The 22,434-nt window shown below is 40.5% G+C and overlaps 1 protein-coding gene across 5 annotated transcripts in view; it reads left to right on the forward strand.

Annotated features, from left to right (window-relative positions):
* sdk (sidekick cell adhesion molecule) overlaps positions 1 to 22,434 on the forward strand; it is a 114,522-nt gene that overhangs the window by 71,515 nt on the left and 20,573 nt on the right. For 4 of the 5 annotated variants that reach the window (XM_064700556.1, XM_064700559.1, XM_064700558.1 and 1 more), the window contains exons 4-6: positions 11,733 to 11,909; positions 16,291 to 17,044; positions 17,587 to 17,714. In XM_064700556.1, the coding sequence (XP_064556626.1) occupies positions 11,733 to 11,909; positions 16,291 to 17,044; positions 17,587 to 17,714 (1,059 nt within the window). Of the gene's footprint in view, positions 1 to 11,732; positions 11,910 to 16,290; positions 17,045 to 17,586; positions 17,724 to 18,061; positions 18,251 to 22,434 lie in introns of all 5 variants that reach the window. The other variant, XM_064700560.1, reaches the window with a different exon arrangement.

Consider the following 22,434-nt stretch of genomic DNA (forward strand, 5'->3'; position numbering starts at 1 on the left):
GCACACACACAGCACACATGCATACATGAATGTAGTCTAGAGGCTCGTTGTGTTTGGGTTGGTGAAGAGCGCTGCACTTTGCGCAAGCTGCAAAATGGCCAAAGGCAAAAATTTGGAAACCGAAAGCGAAAAAAAAAATAAGAAAAAATCGTCACGCCGAAGATTGAACACACTTGTAGAAGGCCAGAAGTTTGCCAGACATGTGGCCAAACTAGTGAAGGTTCCTTTATAGAGAGAGAGAGAGTTGCAGATACATAAACTATGGAGCTGTTTAATATTATGATACAACAGTCTGATATGTGACTCCTATGTGAGGACCTTGGTAGAGCTTGTTTCTTGTGCAAGAATATAAATTTTAAGCGATTGTGCCCAGGACCCAAAGTTATCCGATCCGGCCGATTCCGAACTATATATACAGCTTGGAAGAGAAAGACGAAAGTTTAAATGCATTTGCATAGAAACAGCTTGACTCGGTTATTGATGCTGATCCAGAATATATGTATATGCTCTATAGGGTACGGCGATATTTGCTTCGATGCGTCACAATCAAAATCAACAGATAAACAAAATGCAAAAACAAAGCATGCATATCTTTTTAGCTGCTCTTTGGTGTTGCTCTTGTTGTTGCTCTTGTTGCTCTTGTTGTTGCTGTTGTTGCTGCTGGTGTCACACATGCCGCGACAAGCATTGCCAATGGCTGTGGCGCTTCACGCACTCAGTCACTTTGGCGCTTTCAATTGTCAACACACAGATGCATGAACACACACGCGCCAGCATAGATACAGATACATAGATACTTGTGATACGAGCTTGCGGATGCGAATATGCACGCGTATACTAAGTATATGTGTGTGCGTGTGTGCATAGGCACACTGCAGCTTCTTCCCGCTTCTAAACTTGCTTCTCTCTTTTTTTTATTTTTTATTTTTACTTAACTTCTTTTTTGTATTTTTTACCAGCCAGCTTTTCATTTGGCGCTCTACGAAATGCAAGTTTTGTGGCTTTGTAACGTTTCTGCTCATGACAATAAAAACCAGAGAATACAAAAATAACAATGAACAAAACTAAAACAATGTAATGTGTGTGGCTTATGGCTGACTATGAGATACCCCCTTGCAATTGAATTCAGTTGAGGTTCTCTGAATATTTGCTTAGAAGCTTTTGTTGTTAATTCTCAATTTCAGGTAAGTTCGCAAATATAAAAGGGTTATTTTGGTTTTGCTAGCTTTGCAGGTTTTTCATTGCTTATAATTCTCAAGTGGTTCTATGGACAATCTATAATTTGTAGCAAGCTTTGCTGATGATAGAACAATTTGTCAATAGTTACAAAGTTGATACAATACTTCTGATACAATAGGCAACAGCGGAATTCAGAACTTGGCTGATAAAACATTTAAGTACATGATTGATAAAATGCCTTCTTGAACATCAGGGTTCAAATCCCTATGCTGTAGATGTGGCTATGTATGAGATGTTGATCAAATGAAGTAGTACTTTCTTGTAGAGTTTTTTTTTTTTTTTTTGGCTATATAATCTACAGCACAGCAGAGATTTGATCGCTAATTAGGCATGCTACTCGCCACAGACTCCAGGCCGTGGTCCTATCAAAATTGCAAAAGAAAGGCCTATCAGCTATATAAGAGCTCCTCTTTCCAACTCGACAAACTCTGCTAAAGCGCAATTGGGGAAATCGTAAACTGGAATATGCCGCCAAATGTGTAGCATACTCTCGGGCGCCGGCTTAAGCTGCCCCACAGAATGTTGATGCTGCGGAACTATTATCAAATGAATCCGAAGAGATTTAGAGGGCAGAAACAAGAGGCGATTGTTCTGCTGTTGTTCTAGTTGTTGTTGTTTTGTGGCGCCATCTGGCGGAATGGCGCGATAAACTGCGGTTAGCAGATTTGGTAAACAGGTAAAAACTGTTAATCACGATTATCTACGACAAGCTGAAAGGAGCAAGAGCATGGGGTAAAGAGGGGGGCATGTAACTAATATGCCAGCAAGCTACCAGGGAGCAGCAAGTGCTGCAAGTACTTCCCGGTGGCAGCACTCGTACCTTAGCTGTGTCATAAGCATAAAGCCTGGCAAAATGTGTGTTGAATTGTTTTCTAGCCAACAAAAATGAAGCCGAAAGAGACAGAGACGTGCACACGAGTGGGCCGCGTTGCCGAGCTGCGTTTTAAATGTGGCGCATTCACTTGCAACAAAGACTCTTTTATGGCTACAAAGTCGTTGCCGTTGCCGTTGCCGAGTGCCACTACCTAACGCTGAGAACTTCTAGCATGGCAGCAAATGGGCGGCTCGCTGGGCGTCTTCCAGCAGCCAGGCGTGAGACAAAAGAAGCAGAAGAAAAACACACACTCACACACACACACACACACATGAGCGTGTTGTGAACGTGCGTGGCTTACACCCACTTTTGGTGCTGGCGTTTTTGGGTCTTGAGTCTTGCGACCGCTTGCCCACATCCCTCTCATCTTAAGCGTCAACACGCAAAACTAACAACAACAAGAAAATATATAAATAACAAGAAAAACCAAAAAAAACGAAAGAAAAAAAAAACAAAGCAGCAAGAAGCATTACTAAGCGAAAAAAAATTGTATTGTTTTTGTGTGTTTTGCCGCTATTTGTTCCATAAGGTTTATTTTTTGTTTTTGTTTTTTTTTTCTTCTTAAGCTCACAATGCGGCTTCGCGTTTTTTGTGCCTGCTTTTATTGTTATTCCTGATGTTTTCGCGCTAGTACTATTTCCCGGCTGTTGATAAAGGCCTATATTGTTGCTGTCAAAATACAGGATAAACAAGAAGAAGAAAAAACAGTAGGAACGCATCGAGACGATTGGGCAAAACTCTGTTTAGGGCGTGAAACAAGCTGACGAAAAGTTAAAATCTTCTTTGATCTATCTGCAGAATAAGTACGCAATAACCTAAAAACTGAAGAAGAGTTCGCTTCTCGCGATTTGCCCGCCGTTTCCAAGTAGGCCCACTGCGTATAATTTATGTGACAAAGCATATATATTTATATATATATTATCTCTATATATAAAACTGTTTGTCCTGACTGACTGACTGATTGGTGATCAACGCACAGCCCAAACCGTAACAGCTAGGAAGCTAAAATTTTCACTGTAGTTACTTTATGTGGCGGGTTTTCGGGAAATTCCACCCGCAAGTGTGGAAAAATCGCGAAAAACGTTTGTATGTAACTTTTTTGTTTAACATACGATCGGCCTCGAACTCATTTTCAAAGATCTATGTTCGAATTCATTTGAGGGGTGTTTCTCACTTTTCGCAAAATCTAAACTCCTTCGGTGGAAAATGCATTTCCAAGATTTTTTTTTGGTAAATTTTAAGTTTTGTCCGATTTGCATAAAAGTTGTTTGATTCCCGTCCAATCAGTTTAAAAATCATTTTCAAAGCTTTTCGAAAACATTGATTTTATAGCAGACGTGCCACGGGCAAGGCCGGGTTATACCCGCTAGTATATATACATATATATCTATGCACGAGCTTATATCCGACCCTTGAGCCCTCTATTTTACACAGGCATAAGTAAAACCCATACACTCGCTGGCTAAACGAAAACCCCTATACCCGTTTTCCATCTTTTCAACAGAGCATTTAAAGTGAAAGAAAGTATTTTACACGAATATGTATGGGCAGCAATTGTAGTGGGTGGCTGTGAATCGTCGGACAGGTAATAGGCCAAAGAATATGCTTGCTTAATGGATTGTTACAATATTTATTTGTGTACTTGCTGAGAAAATGCATTTAACAAATCTTATTATAAATTGTCAATGAGTAATGATAATAATTAGAATATTACACAATCCTGAACCCATTGAAAATGGGCTTAAAGAGTATAATGTTTTTGTGCAGATTTATGTAACAGGCAGAAGGAAGTTTCTCCGATCCTATATAGTGTATATATATTCTTGATCAGCATTGAGAGCCGAGTCGATCTAGCCATGTCCGTCATTTCATAGTTCCGTTTGTTTTCGACAATCCATAACTTGTCCCGTTTCCAAGTAATCGATACAAATCGATATCGAAATCCTGTTTCTTCAGCAAATTTGTTAGGTCTCAAAAGCTAGACTGACCAAACTAGACAAGTAGCTTCTGGAATAGTAAATTCAGATCACGTATCTTTCATTTTATAGATATCGAATTTGTTACCGTTTTTTTTAATGGCTGTCGAGCAAAGGCGGTGGCAAATATTCTAATTGAGGAAACTTAATTAATTTGCAATCTATTCAGGGTATCCCCTAGTCGGAAACTTCCCGCCAGAGCATCTTACTTGCTTCCCCCGTAATTATAAATAACCAAACTCAAACGACGAATAACCCCGTAACCAGGCAGTATTAAAAGAAATCACTATTGTTTATAGTTCAGTTCATGGCTCAAAACAACTCCCTCTCTTTGGGTTTGGTACATAAAGCTGATTTTTCACATCCATGAACTTGGCTTTTAGCTCCCATCTTGATTTGCAATTTTTGAAGAAAAAAATGGATTTAGTTCCTTTTGCACTTTGGTTTGATTAGAGATTTTTTTCACAGTTAAAATGAAGACGTTCGCTGAGCCGTATTTTGGTTTACAGTACTGGGAAAAAGTACTCAACTGGTTCGATTCTTATATTCAACTTTTGTTCTTTGAAATTGTTTTTTATTTGTTTGTAATTTCTATTTAATATGTGTGGACCAAAACTTATTATGCAACAGCGTAGTAAGAGGCGAGAGAGAAAGAGAGAGAGGTTCTCTGCGAGAGAGCGAGAAGTGGATGGAAATTGTGCTGGATCGTGGCTCATTTTTAATTTCGCTTATCTACGAATCTGTGCTCCCCCCCCTTTTTTTTTTTTTTGATGTGACATGCAATTTTGTTGCTGTTTGCGCTTTTCTTTATGGCCCTTCTGCAGCAATCGCCACCCTGCCTCCGTCGCCCCTTCTTCCGCCACGTAAGCTGCAAAGTTGACACACTTACAGGTTTTTGCCAAATGGTACTGCCACTGGGCCTGCCCCTGTCTCTGCCCCCCACCTTCAGCAATTGCTGTCTCACGTGTGGCACGCCGTGATGAGGAGCTGCACAGATTTCTTGAGAGCTCTGCCTGCCTGACCAACTGTTGTGGTTAAAGCAGAGGCAAAGAGAGAATGATAGATAAGCGAATAAGAGCACAAAACGAAGATACACGAATGTGTAAACAATGGAAATGCATAAAAGTGAAATGTGCTGCCCGCCTGGCCGGCCCAAAAGTGAGAAAAAGAAAACAACTGCAACATGACGAGGCAAAGGAAAGCAAAGCCAAGCGAAGCGTCGCAAGCAGCACCAGATGAACGTGCTGTGAAAAGCCTTTTAGGCACTTTTTATACCCTGTGCCCATTGACTTAAAGGGGTATTCTAGTTTTGTGCAGCTGTATGCAACAGGCAGAGGCAAACAGCTCCTCCTTTAGCCCAGTTCTTAAGTCGCGTCCATCTCAGAGATTGAAAAAAACAGGAGACTTCATTTTCGATAAAAAGGTTTTTAGAGTTTATAAGAGCTCTCGTATCCTCGTAACTCCTATCAAATCGACAACTGCTTAGATACCTTTTCTAATTTGCCTCCAAATTGACAGCACAAGTAATTTTTAAAGCCATTAAGCCTTGCTTACTTGGGCGTCATATATAAGCCCTGTAAGTTTCATATAGATCGGACCTCAAAGACCGAAGTTATTTAAGAATTCATTTCGCATAGTCTGGGTCTGAGTAAAGAAGAGTATCTACCTAGTCAATCACTCTTGACTTGACTACTCTAGTTTTTTTTAAGTTTACGTAAATTCGAGTGCAAATGCAACAACAACAGCAATAACACACACACACACACACACACACACACTTACACTGACACCTATGTGTATATCTATGCAAACACTTGGCAGATGTCCCCTTGGCGGCTGCTTTTGCCTTTTGCTGCTGCTCCCTCAAAGAGCGACGTTGGCGTCGGCGCATTGCACTGTGCATAATTTAGCAAACATTTGCCACAGAGTTGCAGCAGCACACACAAACACACACACAGGCTAGACTCCTGCGACACTGAGGCCAAATAAAAAGGTGCTACACGAAAGTCCAGGCCCCAAAACCATAAAATAACAAATAAAAATGCTAGAAACAGTTTGTGCGATTCGCATATGCCCTGTAATACAAACGATGCGGTCTATGCAGAAATAATCAGGGCTGCACGACCAGCACATGCCCTGTACATGTGTCTATGATTATGATATAGATTGATAGGCCAAAATGTGGACATTCGGACAATTTGGACTTATTTAAAGGTATAATATTGCCAAAAAAATTTAGTCCGTATATTTAGTATGCATATATGTATATATATATATATTTTAGTAGAGTAAATATATATATATACTATAGTCTGTAGCAAAATTATCTTAATTTTTAGTTATTCTAAGCCTTCCTTCCTTCATTGGTTATGAAGGGAAAAAATAAGAAAGAGATTTCTTCATATAGAAAAGGCAACAGATGTATAAGATGTATAAACGTTAAGTCTTAGAGATATGTCCTGTTTTTGCATGTATTACATGAATTGCATAAATATGCATACTCGTGACTATTGGCTGGCTTTGCTCAGGTTAAGTTATTCGCTTCAAATTTTAAACTGCGCCCTATTCCGCCAATTTTCCACAATTGCACGTGGAATTTGCCAAAAAGCAATCAGTCAGTCAGTTAGAACAAAGATTAATGGAATGTGAGACTTAGATATCTCTGCTGTTTTTTTTTCCCAAATTTTCTTATACAACTTTTATGCATTTGCATAGTAATACAGGGTATTCCCAGATTTCCACGTCAATAAATCCCCAAGTTATAAGTAAGACACACAATAGCCAGAGATCGATGAGGACACATGAATAAAAACCAACAACATTTGCGACAACTCTAACCGCAACAACAACAACAACAACAGCAGCTGCAAGTACAGTAGTGCTTTCTATTGACAAACTGAGACATTAGAGGAAGATTATCGAGCTCGGCTGTATGTCATCAGGGCCCTTGACAATTTGTGACAAAACATTTGATGTCGCTCTGCCGAGGTTATGAATCCGCAGCATCAGCTCTCGTGGCAGAGAGTCGAGCATGTAGACGAGTTGCGAGCCATCATAAGACTGGAACTTGACAACTCTGGAGCTTTTCAAAAAGGCGGCCACAAATCAAACAATTTCCGACATTTGTGCGAGCCAAGTACTGAGTAATAGCAGCAACAGCGGAACAGAATGAGGTGCACACACACACGCACGCACACGCACACGTACACGTACATCATTACATACATTTATTACTACGCACACACACACACACGGAGCACATGCAGTAGATAGAAGCGAGCAAATGCAATTTGTTGCGTTGCGTCGCCAGTTTATTGAATTTATTTATATGCAGTCGCTTGCTTAGACATTGACTGATTGAACGATTGATTGATTGAGCGATTGAGTCACTGAGTGCGAAAACGAATTTCATTTACAGCCTTTGCCAGCCTTCGAGTGAGTGAGAGAGTCACCTAACTGCCCTGCCCCATCAAAACAGCGCTCAAAGTGTGCACAATACGCTTCAACGAATTACTGTGAAAGAGTTGAAATCTATCGTTGCAAGCTTTAATGCTAAAATTATCACGTGCCAGATTTTAAAGCAACGGACTTATATACTTGCATGCCTAGAAAACCATAAGCGCAGGTTCTTTCATTGTAGCCGACTAGTGGATACCTCGTATCCAAATTAAAAATAATCGTATATTTAACTGAGCACCTAATCTCTTATCCATTCCACTTTTAACTAAATAATTATGAAATAAAAAAAACAATATTAATCGATAATAGGCATATGACGCTATCGAAATCGATCGGTTTTCGAACAGTTATCGATTTACGAACAGTTATCGATTTTGAAGAGAGTTAACAAACGGAAATGTATATGGCTACAACGACAAGTATATTTTATCCAAACAATAAGCTCTAAGCTTCTTCTACTGCCCGTCAGCAAAATTTGAAACTAGATTTTTATGGAATGAAATAACCATGAATTATCCTGATAATCGCACGCATTAACGTATGTAGTTCAATTTCCCACTTCTCAAAGGTGCCTGAAAATGAAACGAGTTGCAATGCGTTTCAATCGTTGATTTTGCTCACACTCCGTACTTTGACTTGGGCATGGCTTAGGCTTAAAGGATTTGTCAGTTTAGTTATTAAAAACTCATTTGTGCCACACACACGCACACACACACACACACACACAGACAGACACACACTGGCACACTCCTGTCTGTTTGAGTGGACCCTGCAGCGACAAGGCTTTGATGGCAGCGATACGAACTGGGCTCCGAGGCCACTCACTGGGTGTGCGTGTGTGTGTGTGTGTGTGTGTGTGTGTGTTTGTGTGTGGGTTGGTCGGTTGGCTGCTCTGCTTATTGGGGCTTTCACTTCGATTTAACGCTGACACATATCGCTGGAGAATGCTATTTCTTTTTTTTTTTTGTTTTTTGTCTTTTTGTTTTTCTCAGTGCATTTACTTTTGCGTCTGAGTCCGGCTGCTGCTTCTTTTTCATTGAGCCTTCTGCTGCTCCTGCTGTTGACCAAAGCGAGCACTAAGTGCGCCTGTGTGCGTGCCTGTGTGTGTGTGTGTGTGTGTGCTGCATTTGTGCTGTGTGTATATTTGCCTTAGAATTCCCCAAATTGTAATTTTATAGCAGCGTCATTGCCCAAATGCCCAGCTCTTGCCGGCCAACTTTTTATGCCGGCCAACACTTGAAGGAACTTTTTCCCTTCTGCGTTTTACTTTTCCTTTATTATTATTTCTCGTTTTTTTTTTTTGGCACTGGCTCGACTCTTACGGACTACACTGTTTTTGGCTCTTTCGCGTCTAGCATTTCAGCTTTGGCTGTCTCTGCCCAATTCGATTTAGTCTGCTGCCTGCCAAAGTGCTGCCAAATAAATGCAATTGCATTGCCATTGGCCACGTTTTCTCTATATATCTCTATCGCTCTCGCTCTCTCTCCCTCTCTCTCTCTCTCTCTCTGCTGCTACTGCTTTTATAGTGTATACCCTGTAATATTGTCTTGTCTGAGTATATATTGATTTTTGTGCAATATTAACAGCTGCTTCAATAATTTGCAGACAACAAAAAGTTGACATGTTTGCAAATACTGAACTTGAGCATGCTCTGGGAAATTTTCAATTCTTAGCGAATTATAAAGTAAGTAAATAGCCGATTTGTGTCGCATTTCACGTGCCGATACATTCCTTAAGAAGTAACAATCTGATCCGCAATCGACCTGTCTGTGCCGATATTGCTAACGTGCTTCTGCCCAAAGTTGGGCAATAAAATTGTAAAAAATGCTTCGAGTTTTGTCGAACACTTCTTCACCGATGATCGTTCACCATCTACAAATTTATAAATAAAATAAATTCAGATCGCAAAGTTAGTGCCTTACTGAACAATTCATTCCGACCTTGAAGCAAGCACGCCTACATCCTTCTATAAAATAAGGAAGCATCCACATATCACTTTATCATGAACAAATGAGTCAAGGCCTTATAGTGAAATCTTAGCTTATCAATAAGATCGCTTTTGATTTCCCTTTCAAAAATAGATATCTATATAATATATATTGTATCCAGATGTATCGGAAAAATATAGATTAAAACAAAATTGTTTATTTGTTTTTAATAAACTAAATAAAGCTAAAAGAAAGATTTACAAAATGGAAAGGTCACTAAAATCAGCAATAAATATTTATATAATATATATTATATGTAGATTTCTATTTTTATATCTAGATTGTGAGTTTTTACTATGATCACAAGTAATTAAGAAGTTAAATTTTATTCAAATATATTGGATTATCTATAAATAAAATTTGATAAGACTAGCTGGTTCCTGAAGGAGAACATGTGTATATAAATTTATGTATAGCTGATGTGGAAACTTGCTTTCTTTTAATGTGGCTAAAAATGCATTTTATGATATTCCTTATTTATGCTCTAGTGGCAAAAGTCTATGAGATTGTAAATCTTATCAAATTTAAAATTAAATTGGAACATGAATGTGAAATGACTTTCAAAAATAGATGCTGAATCGAATTTGCCACGAATCAGCCAGCAATTTTGGCTAAAACCTGTCAGATAGGGTATATAGAGGCCTACTAATTATTTGAATTCAATATATATATATCAAGAGTTTGCCAACTTGAAGCGCCACTCGAAATATGCACAAGACAAAATGTTTGTATTTGTGGCCAGGCGAAGGTAAAAGTTGCCGTGGCAAACTTCTTAAAAATGCTTAAAAAGCGATTCAATAAACTGTCAATTTTTAAGAAAATCTTATTGTGAATATAATGATATATTAAAGAAAAGCAAGAAATCAGAGCCATAATTAAAACAACAATATATATGTATATACATATATATACTTTTGTGTGTGTGTGTATATATACATATATTCGAAATCTGTGTGAAATGTGTAGTTAAGCGCCAAATATGTTTGATAAAGTTGAAAAGTTGCTTGAAATGGTTTTTGTGTTGCACTAAGAGCTCAATTAAAAAGTTTTCAATTTATTTTTAATGCACACAGCACGCCTGTTTTGTTTAAAGGGCATTAGCAAGTCGTTGATCGGCGTGTTTTACATAATCTATGGGATTACTTGCTAAAGTTGTGTTCGCTTCGCGCTTGGCTCGCTAAAATGTGCTGCCCTGCGGCCTGTCCGTCTGATTTCGAATCGGAACTAAATGCAGAGGCTGCTGCACAGCCTAACGACTTTTGGCTGTTTTAAGCCGTTGCAGTTGCAGTTGCAGCTGGGAGAGCAACTGGACTCATCCTGTTGCATGCCGTGGGGCAGCCGACATTCTGCGTTTAGATATCAGCCGGGTTGGCTGTGGAATGAGCACATTATAGTTAGGTAAAGCGAATATTTTATTCAAAGCCTCATTTAGCCGGGCAACGGGCAACTGGCAACCGATGTTGGACCAACACACAGCCAACGGCCACATGCAATTTTTGTTTAGAAATTGCAATTGGAATTTCATTCCGTAGCGAGAGCAACAGGAACTGTGCAACACTTTGCCGCATATAAATCAACTTTAAATTAAATGCTTGTCGGCAAATCGGTATCAAAACTGTCGCTGCGACAATACAGTAAAAGTCGTTTATTTAGCTGCCGGCTCCGATCGCATTTGGCTAAATTGTGTGCCAAATCGAGTTGCTGCAAACTGTGCTCCCTACTGACATGTTCCAGCCAGTGGCCGTTGCTCGTTGCCCGTTGCTTGCAGCCTTGCAACATGCTGCGGGTCTCTCGATAGCCAACGGAAGCTCAAACAAATAGTCAACGAGCCGACACACACACACGCACACACACACGCACACACACTGAGCGAAAACTATAAGTAATATCCTCTTTTGCGCCGGGCGTGGCCAGCATAAGATTTAATCGCAAAAAAAGGAAAGAAGAAGCAGCAGCAGAAGTCGAAGAGATATGGGTTTGAAAAACATGTTCATTATGCAACAATACGAGCGCGAATTGCTGCTGTTGCCACATGGCCCCGCCCGCTTGCCGCTGTGGCAACTATCTATGTTGTAGCTGCTCCTGCAGCAGCACTTCTCCTTACACACACACACACACAAACACACACACACACACACATATGTACATGCACTTACATAGATTTACTTATGCGCTTTACTTGAACTTTATTCACAGGTTCGCCGCAGCCCACATATCGATGGCTCAAGGATGGCATACCCGTTGCCGATTATTCATCCAGTCAATTTTATCGCATTCACATCACCAAGCGCGAGGATGCCGGCAGCTATCAGTGCATTGCCAGGAACGAGGCTGGCTCGATTTTCAGTGAGAAAAGCGACGTTGTTGTTGCCTGTAAGTACACACACACACACACACACACACACACACACACACACACACACACACACACATATTTGTATTACATCAGTGGCCTCTTTGGGGCCATATTATGTAGCCAGTTATCGTATGGCTTGGTTTCCCAAATCAAGAGTCCCATCTTCGAAATGGGCGCTAAGCCATTTTAATTAGCCGGCTGGCCACTGTGTGTGTGAAAACTTTTGTAACTAACTGTCTCTGTATTATATATTGGCATATTTTGGACCTAATTCCCATAACAGGTACACCAACACACACACACACACACACAAATTGCGCATTATAAGCCGCTTGGCCAATGGCTTAGTCGCTTTTGATGCCGCCGCTGAATGGGCTCAAACGCGTCAAATGCCGTTCATTGAAAATCATCTTGCCCGCGGCTCAAGGCGTTCATTATATGCATTAATAATAGAACAATCAAATTGGCTGACCAACTGAAGGATACTTAACTTAAATGCGAAACTTCTCCCTTCTTTGCACACATTCACAGTCGCATGCACACTGTGTTTCGTGCTGATTCTTTACTCTGCTTTCACACTGTGATCGATGTTTATAGTCCGATCGTTATGACTACTTTCTGGGCTACAATCTGGCATCCAAATGTGTGTACAAGTTAAAACAATTTTTTTAGGAGGTGTATTATATTTGAATCTAAATTACAATAAAAACAAAATTTCTGAAATATGGGCAAGGAACCTTAACTAGAAACGGACTGAGCTATAGTTGATTTCAAAGACAGACCTTCGTCCCAACTTTCGGTCTCCAGCTATCATAGTCTCTGAGATATAAGGATATATGACAAGTTCAAGCGAATGTTTCATTCCAATGTTTCTTATTGGCTTTAAGATTTTCACGTTTGTTTTATTCCGGCATTTAATGAAGTCTTGATGAAAGTAAAAGTTAGGTAAAATCTCGTCCAAGTAATCTATACTATACTATACATTAACGCGTCTGATCCCAACGTTCTTTATTGGCTTAAACATGTTCATGCATGTTTTATCCCATCTATATATGTAAATGCTTGATGTGGTCTGATATGCCTGTTGCTGTGCAAAGCTCTAGTATCCTTTTTCATTCAATTTCAATGGCTACTGTCATAAAAAGGTCTTTGTGCAATAATTTATAGCTCGAATAAATACATTCATATATTTGTTTAGCTATTCTCTCTGCGAAAAAAAGAGGAGCAAAAACCCGACCTGTGCAGCATTAGGTAAATTAGTTAGATAAGCTGGCATTTAGCGGAGCTCTCATTTCGTTGCGTCCACAATTATGAAACTACACATAACCGCAGCTGAATCAATTGAATATTTATAAATAGCTACAGGCAACGGTTAGCTCAGCTCATAATTATATCATAACAGCTGCATTTGAATGGCATCCTTATACAAAAGGAAAACATCTACCCATTAATTATATGTTGTGGCAAAAAATTATGCCAGCGCGTGCCTGCTTATTAAAAATTTTGACATTTTCATAATTATATATGACAAGTGGGCGTCAAATGACAGACAAAAAAAAAATAACCAAAAATACACACGTTAATTAAGGGCATTCCTGCTTATGTGAGGGGCAAATTATAGCTCTGTCTAAATGATAAACTTTTAACGTATTTACCTAAAAAGCCAAAAGAAAAACTGTCAACTTTTGAGAGGCATCTAAACTGAAGACGAACTTTTCAAGACTTTAACAAAATTGCCAGCACACATTCTCCACACTTTTGAGGTGCACTCAAAATCCCAAGAAGACTAGAAACTTGTACACGAACTTGTGCCGTAGCCCACTTCAATTCTGTAAATATGATCCACATAACTAACCGATTAGTTTCAAAAGTTTTGTTCCACTGTTCCTTACTTACAGAACAGACATGCCAATGTGGCTAATAGGTGATTGGTTTAAGATTTTTACCTATGTTTCATTCCAGCGTATGATTAAGTCTGGACAAACGTTAAGATAATGCTAAGAATATGTTTAAATGTAGGTAATTAAAATTTTGTACTTTCAAGCTTTTGTTCAAGCGAATGTTTCATTCCAGTGTTCCTTAAATATTTTCACCTACATATGTTTCATTCCAGCGTATAATTAAGTCTGGAAAAGAGTTAAGATAAAGCTTAGTACATGTATAACTTTAAAGTTTTATTCAAGCGAATGTTTCATTCCAGTGTTCCCTATTGGCTTAAAGATTTTTACCCATGTTTTATACCAGGGTTCGATTAAGTCTTGATAAAAGTAAAAGTAAGGCCAAGAGCATGTTTAAAATTCTTGTTCAAGCGAATGTTTCATTTCAGTGTTCCTTATTGGTTTAAGGATTTTCACGTTTGTTTCAGTCCAGTTTTAAATGAAGGCAGCAATCGAAGAGCCTTTATTCACGCGAATGTTTCATTCCAGTGTTCCTTATTGGCCTAAGGATTTGCACATACGATGGAGTCCTGGAGCCAGAATCGGAACTGTTTACTTTAACGCTTCTTTTTAGTGAATGTTTCATTCCATTGTTCCTTACTGGTTAAAAGATTTTCACCTTTCAGTGTGCCTTAGTTTCGAAACGCACCTGTCTGGTCGAAGATAAAAACCAACATGATTTTGTACAAACGAAATAGAAACTCCGCGCCTAAAAATATGCTACAATTCTTTAAAGATAATCTGTGAGCTTTTAGCGATAATCGATTTGGGAATGTGCCCAAACAATAATTGTTGTTAAAAGCAACCGCAGCGGAACTATTATTGTAACAATTTATAGTTAATGAAACCTAATTGCTTATTAAGCGCCAACATCATTTAGAAGCTGTTAATTAATTTTAGATACATTTTTGCAATGGTAAAGCACTTAAGAGCAATCAGATTGCGCCGTAATCGGATCCAATCATGGACAAGGGGCAGCTTCAGGACCTTAGCTGACTCCAGTTGAAGAGTCCTCACGTGCAGCAGAAGTGTCAACTTTCAACTTGGGCGGATGGATGGTGAGGGATGGGGGGGGGGGGGGTGGCACTGGGACTTCAAGCTGGCAATTGGGGGCAGGTTTGCTAATCAAAAGCCTGTCACAGCGGCAACAACAATATCGACTCGGCTTGTGTACATATAGCTGCTAATTTTTCTTTAATGCGAACTTAATTACAACAACAGCAACAACAACAACAACAAGAGCCAGCATTGTGGCAATAGGGTCACAGAGCAAGTAACGTACAATTAGAGAGCAGTAAGTGTGACAAGCACACACACACACACGCAGAGAGAGACACGCACACCCAAAGTGGGAGACTGAGGAAGAGTCTGAGCGACACTTGAGCTGTGGCTCACATGTGAGTGTGTGCATGTATGTGTGTGTGTGTGTGTGTGTGTGCACATTACCCAACTGCTTGAACCTAATAAATCGAGCTCTTGACAAGCTGGTGACCTTCTTTTCGGGCACACCAACCAAGAAGCTGACGAGCTACTTGATAATCACGATGCCGTCGCCGTCGCTGATGATGATGATGATGATGATGATGGCGATGGCGATGGCGATGATGGCGACAACTCGTGTGCTCGAAAGGAGTGGCCCAAGACGGCGCTGACTTGACTTGTAGCGGCATCTTGAGCACTTAATTAATTGTAAGAGTGCGCTTAAACTGAACTAATAACCTTTAGAGCTCAGTGCTCGCTCGGCTCGCTCATAGCTGCTATATAGACGCTTTTTGGGGGTGGCACCACCAGCCCAGCTAAATAGAGTCCAGGAGAAGGGCGCCAGGCGGAGGGGAGGCGTGTGTTACTGTGCTGTGCTGTGCTGTGCCCCTTGATAAGAGGTTAAACAAAATTGCCAGCCCGCAGGCCAGGCTGGTTCGCTGCTTGATTCAATTAGCTTGCGTGACACAAGAGCCCATTGGTAAGGGGGGGGGGGGGGGTGGGTTCGGTAGAGGGGGGCTGCTCCGGAGTTGAAGAAGATCTCAGGTCACTGGCGGCTATTAAATTCTAATTGGGCCTGATAAACAAAAAAAAAAACAAGACAAAAAATAGGAATAAAAAGCATTCGAATTTTTTTACATGGTTTGAACCAGCTACCTGCGAATTGTTTACCTGTTTTTCCACACTAATGAACTCAGGTCATATTGAAATCTAAATATGGTTTGGTTCCGGTTTCAGTTCCGCTTTTTGTGGATCTGTTTTATCTTCGAGCTCAGATTCTGGGTCAAACCTTGGTTTCTCCAATACTCCAATAAATATATTATTTAGTTCGGGTTTCAGTTCCACTTTTTTTGTAGACATCTAATGTGGCACAAGGTACAACCAAACTAAAAACAAAAAAATCGGAATATTGAAGCCGAATTGGTTTCTTTTTTCTCGCATATTTCGATCTTCTTGCTCAGCTTTCTGCTATATTTTTCAGACATGGGCATCTTCGAGAACATAACCGAGGGTCGTTTAACGGTTGTCAGCGGTCACCCGGCCATATTTGATATGCCAGCGATTGATTCGGTGCCGAAGCCATCTGTCATTTGGCAAACGGAGGAGGGTCCACTTAACTATGAGATCAAATATGCCGTCACCCAGGCGAATCAGCTGATTGTGTTGAGCGCCGATGAGAGCGATCGGAAGGCGTATCGTGCACGTGCCATGAACACACAGCTGGGCAAGGAGGAGATGAGCGCGTTTGTCCATCTGAATGTCACTGGCGATCCCTATGTGGAGGTGGCGCCCGAGATAATCGTGCCGCCGCAGGATCTCAAACTGAAGCGCGGCGAGGGCGTGGCCGAGCTGCAATGCATCGCCAATGCACGACCACTGCACGAACTGGAAACCATTTGGCTGAAGGATGGCCTGCCCGTGGAGAATGCCGGCGTATCGCACACCCTGAACGATCCATGGAATCGCACCCTGGCCCTGCTGCAAGCCAATAGCTCGCATTCCGGCGAGTACAGCTGCCAGGTGCGTTTGCGCAGCGGTGGCTATCAAACGGTCACGGCTACCGCCCGTGTCCAGATCATAGAGCCGCCCATGTTCTTTACGGCCATGCGCGCCGAGACCTTTGGCGATTTCGGGGGTCAGGTGATGTTGCCCTGCGATGTGGTCGGAGATCCCACGCCCCAGGTTCAATGGTTTCGCAATGCCGAACGCATCGAGGCGCAGTTACAAACTGGCGGGTAAGTGGAAAACTACTCTTAATTAATATCATATTTAGTGGAGGAATGCTCAAGTGTTGTAAGTCGCCTGATCTGCTAATGTCTAGAAAAAAGAGGGTATACAAATCGAGTTATAACTGACATTCAATTGTCGAAAACTAATTGCAAATCTTTGTCAGAATGCGTTTGCTAACGCGCATTTTGAGTGAGAAAGGTGCGTAGCAACACTAAATGAAAGCGTTTTACAACACGCATCAAGTCGCTTTTAAGTGTTGTGCAGCACTGGCAAATGCAAGTCGACTGTTTGAATAATGGAACGATGAAAATTGTTCCTCACACTTTTATCAACTCCTTTCAGCTAGTGTAAATATATAGAAATTAAAATTGTTGAATAAAGTATATTAAATTAGATTTCCGAACAGCTCACAAGCACTTTAATTAACAGAGAAAAAACTGTGCCAATATGCCAGCACAGCTATTTCATAAGCATTTTAATCGTTGAGCTCGTAGTTTTATTTTTTATGTTTTGTACTTCCGACTAATTGATGTTAATCATATTGCAGATACACGCTGAAAGCTGATAATACGTTGATAATTAAAAAACTGACGCTGGAGGATGAGGGCATGTTCCAATGCCTGGCGAGCAATGAGGCCGGCGATAAATCTGCCTACACCTGGCTGCGTGTGAAAAGTAAGTCAAGTGCGTTACCACTCAACCACGTGGAATCGAGCAAATCATACAAATGATTCCGGTCCATATGCATACCAACTAATCGACCCCGCCCCCGCCCCCGCCCCGTTCCTCAACAGTTTTGGAGCGCGCCTAAACCATTTTGATGCTAAAACAGTGCCCTCCCTCTCTCTCTCTCTCTCTCTCTCTCTCTGTTACTCCCTATTCAACTGTCATATATTGTCTATGTCTCTGTCTATTCATACCACACCTAACATATATATATACATATATGTATATTCATATTCATAACTACATCGAACTAATACCAAAAACAACAAAAAAAGCAGCAACAACTGAAGCGGCAGCTTCGCTGCAGCCGCGCGTGAAGCGTTTGGCGCAGCCGCGCATATTGCGGGTGAGAGCTTCGCATGCTGGCATGGGATCGGGTCCGGGATCGGGAACGGGCTCGGGCTCGGGCTCCGGCATGAGCGCTAGAAATCCCAACAGGGGCATGGGCAACGGCACGGGCAATAAACGCAAGGAATTTCGCTTTGGTATGGGCATCAAGAATGCAAAAACAAAAAACAAAAAAAACGCACTGCATCAATTAAAATGCACCTAAAAACAAATTACATAAAATTCGTTTGAACATAAAGAAACACTTTCATTGCGTGTGATTCTTTATTTATTTGTTTTTTGTATTTTATTTATATTTTGTTTTTTGCATTTATCAAATACTGCACGCACACTGCACTTGACTTGCATGAGAGGCATTCAAATCGCACTCATATTTTATACTCGTTTAATAGTCGCACTCGTAGCACTCGCTTATTCATCAGACAAACGAGTGCCCCCGCACACCGCACCGCACCGCACCCCCCTTAGCTGGTTTAAGTGCAACATAACTGTGGCAATTTGTTTGGTGTTTATGGAGAATTTTTAATGCTTCATTATGCGCGCGTATTTATCAACATTATTATCAGCCACATTAATATGATTGTCTCAATTGTTGTTATAGTAGTTAATTTAATAGTTAGCTAGTTAGTTAGTTAGTTAGTTAGTTGCACACACACTTTCTCTAACTGGCAATTAAACAATTGACAGTTAATGTCTAGCTGACAATCTGCACTTACTATTTAGTATATTCCTAGCTATTAACTAATCTGGGACACAATCCAGAGACTATTTTGAATATTTTTATATGTATCCCTTGCAAATGTCATTTAATGTTTGTATATTTGACTGCTCAGGCCAGTTTACCATATTTACTTTGGTTGTTTTCGTTTCCTGACGCTTGTAATTCGCAACAAGTTTAAGATTTTCATAGGTGTGAACAATATGTAATGTGATTCTAGTGTAGTGTATCAGAGGTTTAGACATTTGCTGCTTCGAATCTTATCCGATTATCAAAGCTTCTTATTGGGCTTAAAACTTTTTATTGAACGTCTAACAATGTCTTGCTGTCACGCCTTTGAACTCCTCCAGAGCTAATCGGCAATTGTTTATAAGTAGTTCTTCCTTGCATCACATTGCACTATAATTATTTAAAGTACATTTGCTTTAAATATGAAATGCTCAGCTCAGCTCAGAATTACAGCTGTTTAAGCTTCTTCTACTCCATAAGGATGTTGATGCATCGGGCAATGAGCGTGTCTTAAGGACAATGTAAATATGCATTATTTATGTTTAATATTGGCACAGTTACTAATAATAATAATAACTATTATTATTATTAATATTGTGTGCATTAGTTGAAGGCCTGGCATATTCATGGAAATTCTTGAGAATTGTTTGCCTTCGCCTGTTGCGTTGAGGCACACAAGTACCGTTAAGTGCCAGCTCTTCATCAGCAGCTCGGGCAGCACTTCTATGCAACAGACTTGTGGCTAAATACAAACACACACAGACACACACACACACACACACACACAAGCAGACACACACACGCGCGCACACCTACTTCTTGGTATTTGTGTTTGTATTTGCTGCGGGACAATTTCGCATACTAATGAATTTAATATTGCGAAAATAAAGACAGCTAAAGGACACATGCTAAACGAATACACGCACACAAACACGGATATATACATATAAACATGTATGTGTGTGTATACAAATATGTGCAGTTCAGCAAAGCCCTGCAGGAAATTTTGTCATGTTAATAACTTTTGGCTCATAAGTCCCAAAGTATGGCAATAACTGAAATCGCTTTAGTTCTTTGCACATTACTTTTTCTGAGTTTGTAATACAAAGAATCAGCTGTCTGCGAAATGTTTGCAGCTTAATTCATGCATGCCTGCCTTTTAAACGGGAAATGAAATCCACTTTGGAGTAATGCTGATTAATTAATTATCTAAGTTATATCCATATAAATGCAACTAACTGATTTTTTGAGGACCAAGGCCAAGGCAAAAGCAAAAGCTGGGAAGCTGAACTTTTATACTGGCTGTACATTTTCGATCTGAATTCCACTCGCATGTGTGGAATTAATGAACGGAAAACGATTCAAAGACGGTTTCAAAGATGTGTGTACGAATATAATGCAACGGATTTCGAACTTTACCAAAAGTCCATAACTGCTGAGTGGAAAATGACGCACAAATATTATGTAGCAAATGCTCTAATAAGTGAAAAGCTTCAATTTTCGACCGACTTTACACTCATTTTCAAAGCTCTTTATTATGAAGAAATGAGTGCGTTTCTTTACAATTTTGGAAATCGCATTCCTTGGCCAAAATACTCTTTATTGTAAGAAAGACAATTCTTATTTGAACAATTTTGCCCTTATTTTATAAATTTACCTTTGCAAAATATTTAATCGAAATGTTATTTACGGAATGCAATAGGGACAAGTTGAGGTAGTACGCACAAATATTTTGCCACAGTCAGATGTCAAAAATATGAAGAATATGAAAAACTTGGCCCAAGCAAAGCTGAGAAATCTTCGCCTGCAATGCATATCTAGTTTTCATTCTGAGAATCTATTACGAATACATGGCGCCTATCACGCACAATATCATGCGCAATTCTTTCAGCTGGGTCGGCACCAAAAAAGCATGCTACATTATTTAGCTCAACTGCCACGCTGGCTGCCTGCCGCTGCTCAAGTTGCAAGTTTGCCAGTTGCCAGTGACTGCAGCTAAACAATTATGCATTAGAAAGTGCAACTTTTTCTGCCGTTTAAATATTTGACAAAGTGCAGTCGCTGCCGACGGCGACGTCAGCAGCAGCAGCAGCAGCAGCAGCGGCGGCAGCGGCGTTGTTTGCTTGCGCTCAACGCACACAGACACAGACAAACAGAGCGAAATGCTGTCTCTCAAAACATTTTGCGCATTTTGCGAGAGATGCGGGGCGGATTGCTGGATTGCTGGATTGTGCGGTAGAGTGAAAGGGAGAGCGGAAGCGGAAGCGGGACAGACACACTTCTTGTTCAAGTTGTTGTTTCAATTTGATGGCTCTTTAAAAACTTGAACAACTGTCATTCTGCTTGCGCTGCTACACTTTCTCTCCCTCTCTCTCTCTCTCTCTCTCTCTCGCTCTCGCTCTCTCTCTCTCTCGGTGTGTGCTGCCAAATTTGTAATATTTTTTTGGTATATTTTTTATAGACACTGCCAAGCTCCGTCGACCACTTGCCATGTAAATTGGTAAATTTCGATGCATATTTCGTCGTGTTGAGTTATTCTTCTCCAGGCTGCCCCGCCCCCTCCCCCTTCTCAACTGCCCGCCTCTGTCTGGCTTGTCAATGCCAGAGATTTGTCCTTGCCTAACCGCTGCTGCTGCTGCACTTCATCGAGTTACAACTAGTTAAAAGATTTTGTCCTGGCCACGGCGCGGCGTTGCTTTATTGAAAAACTTTTGCCTTGAGTTAGCTCGACTGACTTTATTTTATAGCCAGACCCAGCGATTCCCTCAACCAAGCTGCCACCCCCCCCCCCCCCCACCCCCCCTCTCGTCCAAACAGTTTAGTTCGTATCATTTCGTTTAATGTGCAGCTTACAATTTCAGTCAATTTGTTTATAATGCGCATATGCCACGCCCATCTGCTGCAAGTCTGTCTTAGGACTTCGAATTGTATAGTCAAACTTCTCCGATTGGGGCGTGGCATAACTGAGCCATAATCTGCTTAGACCCAACCAACCACTCCCCTCGCCCAATTTGGCTTATGTTGGTAATTAAGTAACATGTTCGAACTTGGCCAAAAGTCTTTGTTTGAGCCTCTCTCAGCGGCATCGACTGCCCAATATTAAAGCCAAATTGACTTTGATTTTGTCACTTAACATATAGCAATCACGTTTTATAGGACGATTTGTAAAGGTCTTTAATTTGTATCGTTTAAGGGTCTATTTGTTTGCTTTTAGTGTTCTGTCCAACATCTGTGAACTCAACTCTTCATATTCACACTCAACATATTCCAAACTCTAGACGAACAATGATGGCTTCTAGCATCGCATGAACGGTTTTTCATTAATCTAAATCAAGCTTTGAATTAGGAGCAGAGCGAAAATTATTTAAAACGAGAAAAACTTACCTAGAATAATTTTCGTTACAAACAATTAAAACCTTTGGCCATTCTCGTTTTCTTTCTTTTCAAATAAAAAACACCTTTAAAATTATAACACGGCCGAGTTTTTGGCCAAGTTTTCCAATGAAAATGAAACAAACTCTAAACTAGTCAATTTTGGCTCAACATTCTGAAATATTGCCCAATCTGTTTCTCATCCCATTTTAGGTGCGAATG

This window comes from Drosophila montana, unplaced genomic scaffold, assembly GCF_035044405.1.
Source record: "Drosophila montana isolate Dmon_TW-CO22-7 unplaced genomic scaffold, ASM3504440v1 contig_1853_1, whole genome shotgun sequence".
NCBI lineage: Eukaryota > Metazoa > Arthropoda > Insecta > Diptera > Drosophilidae > Drosophila > Drosophila montana.